Below are 2,490 nucleotides of genomic sequence, written 5' to 3' on the forward strand. Positions count from 1 at the left end.
GGAGTCCTCAGGGCAGAAGGCAGCCAGACCGCAGCCTAGAGCCTCAGGGTTGGGTTTGGTCCTGGTGGGTCATTTTGTGCCTCTGGGCTCAGCCTCCCCAGGGGCCAGTGAAGAAATTGAGAGCCTCAAATGAGAGCCCTTAGCTGTTGCTAAACCTGCGGCTTCTGGGGTGACAGAAGTTTTGGAATCTGGATTCTAGACAAGCTCTCCCAGGGGTTCCGACATGGCTGGCCCTGTGCCCACTTATGGGACCCACTGTCGGCACTGGCATTATCATCTTCTCTTGTCCATCACTGCCAGAGAGTGGTTCTTCCCCACCCTCTCCTTCCCTCCTATCCTTCCCGCCCTCATCGCCTCCCCCACCCCATTCCTAAGCACCCACCCCCTCAGAGGCCCCTCAGAGGCCTCTCATCCACTTCCCACAGAGTCAGAAAAGCTGGACCTCACCACGACTGCATTCCCGAAACAGCTGCCTCAGCATTTTTAAATTGTATGGGGGGGACCTCAGGAAGACTTTATTTTGTGGCTCCCTGCAGGAGGTCAGCAAATGGTCACCCTCGAGCTCCAGAAGTGAAAGGAAACGCATGTTGTCCCACCAGGAGCGATTTCTTAGGGACTTGTGTCTCATCCTTTAAAAGATAAATGATTTTTAAGGATGTGTCTCATCCTTAAAAAGATAAATATTGTGAGTTTGTTTTTATTATAAAAATAGCACAGAAGATAGAGATAAGCCAAAAGAAGAAAATTAAAATCCTTCCTGAGCCTACCCCTCCCAGGAGACCATTGTTAATATCTTGATGTATTCCCTTCCCAACCTTTTCTCATGCATCCATATGCAGATAACTTTTACGAAAGTTGAATTACACTATTTTGACATATTTTTCTCTTAATAGATTATAAACTCTTTCTTTGCTGTTAAATTCTTCCACGACATCATTTCAGGGGCCATGTGGTTTTCCATTACATGGATAAGCCATCATTTAACCACTTCCCTATTGTTTGCTATTCAGAGTATTTCCATTTTTTCCACTATTCTAAACAATGCTGGAACAAATAACCATAAAGTTAAATCTTTACAACATTCTCGTTTATTTATTTCCTTAGAATAAAATCCTAGGAGGGAAACTAACTGCTGAGTCAGAAGGCCACAGGTGTTTTCGAATTGATCAGGAGGACAGTTTGAGGAGGTCAGAGCTTTAGGCAGAGGCCCTGAGGCCTGGGACCTCCTTGTGGCTCCCTTGCCATCATGTGGGTGGTTTAAGATAAGCCAATCTCCTTCTTCGTTTATTCCCATCTGTAAATGGATGGGAATTGCATTCAGTGGGCAGAATCTGAATGCAAAAGGGAAAAGGCCCTCCCTGGTTTACACATGGGAAAGTGGTACTCGGAGGGAGGCCATGGTTTGCTGAGAAGCACATACATGCCAACCTGTGGGACAAGGTCTGGAACCAGGGAGGGGTCTGGGCTCCCAGGCAAGTGCTATTTATGCTAGGTCCAGATGTGTTTCCCATGTGCTTGGCCTGTGACATCCTGGTCCCACGGAATGGACAGGCACTGACCCTTGGTGTCCTGCTGCCCTGGCCACTCCATCTTCCCAGTGGTCACCATCACCCTAATCACAACTATAATCATTGAACCTTCATCATAGCCTGACACTGTAGTAAGTTCTTCACAACCATTATTTAATTTTCATTCTTCCCAACAACTCTCTGAAGAAGGCAATATTGTCCTTGTTTTAGGACCAAGCAAAGTGAGGCTCAGAGAGAGGTGCCTTACCTCAGGCCGCGGAGCCAGGAATTCGTGGAGCCAGGCTCACATCCAGGCCTGTCCCGCCACAGAGCCTAATGCAGTGCCACCTCCCACCCGGGGCCAGATACATTAGCAGGTTTATCTGCCAGCAGCTTCTTCTTGCAGTGGCTGCAGCCCACCCAGCCCAGATTCACAATGCCCTTTGACCCTTCCAGGTGTTCCGAATAAAGGCCATCAAGCTTGGAGAGAAACTCCTGCCAGCCTTCAACACTCCCACGGGAATCCCAAAAGGCGTCGTGAACTTCAAAAGGTAGGACGCCTTCTGGTTTCCCACTGTGGCTTCAGCTGCATCTGCATGGAAACTGAGGCACAGAGAAGGGACGACAATGGCCTCTGGAATCACAGCCAGTCAGTTGGCAGAATGAAAACTACCCTTAGCCAAGGGCCTTCCTGGGCCGGTGTTTGTCACCAAACCTGGTTCTTGGGGTTTAGGACAACACAAAGCCTGGTCTTCTGGGGTGAAGAGGGGCAGCTCTTCCTCTGTGATGGTCCCACAACACCACTTTGACCCATGGCCCTCCAGGCATGCCCTCCCTCCCCAGCTAGAGTCAGGAGACAGTAGGCACATCATACCCTCCTGACACAGGGAAGTACCCAACGCTGCTAGGAGGTCTCAGGACCCTGGGCAGAGGGACCCCTGGCCTGCCAACCCTCACCCTCAGGGCTGGGTCTCAGGAGCCC

The 2,490-nt window shown here is 50.0% G+C and overlaps 1 protein-coding gene across 1 annotated transcript in view; it reads left to right on the forward strand.

Moving 5' to 3' along the window:
* MAN1C1 (mannosidase alpha class 1C member 1) overlaps window positions 1-2,490 on the forward strand; it is a 136,165-nt gene that overhangs the window by 108,838 nt on the left and 24,837 nt on the right. Inside the window, exon 5 of the mRNA XM_011357626.1 lies at window positions 1,965-2,059. Within this exon, the coding sequence (XP_011355928.1) occupies window positions 1,965-2,059 (95 nt within the window). The remainder of the gene's footprint in view (window positions 1-1,964; window positions 2,060-2,490) is intronic.

Source organism: Pteropus vampyrus, unplaced genomic scaffold (genome assembly GCF_000151845.1).
Source record: "Pteropus vampyrus isolate Shadow unplaced genomic scaffold, Pvam_2.0 Scaffold36, whole genome shotgun sequence".
NCBI lineage: Eukaryota > Metazoa > Chordata > Mammalia > Chiroptera > Pteropodidae > Pteropus > Pteropus vampyrus.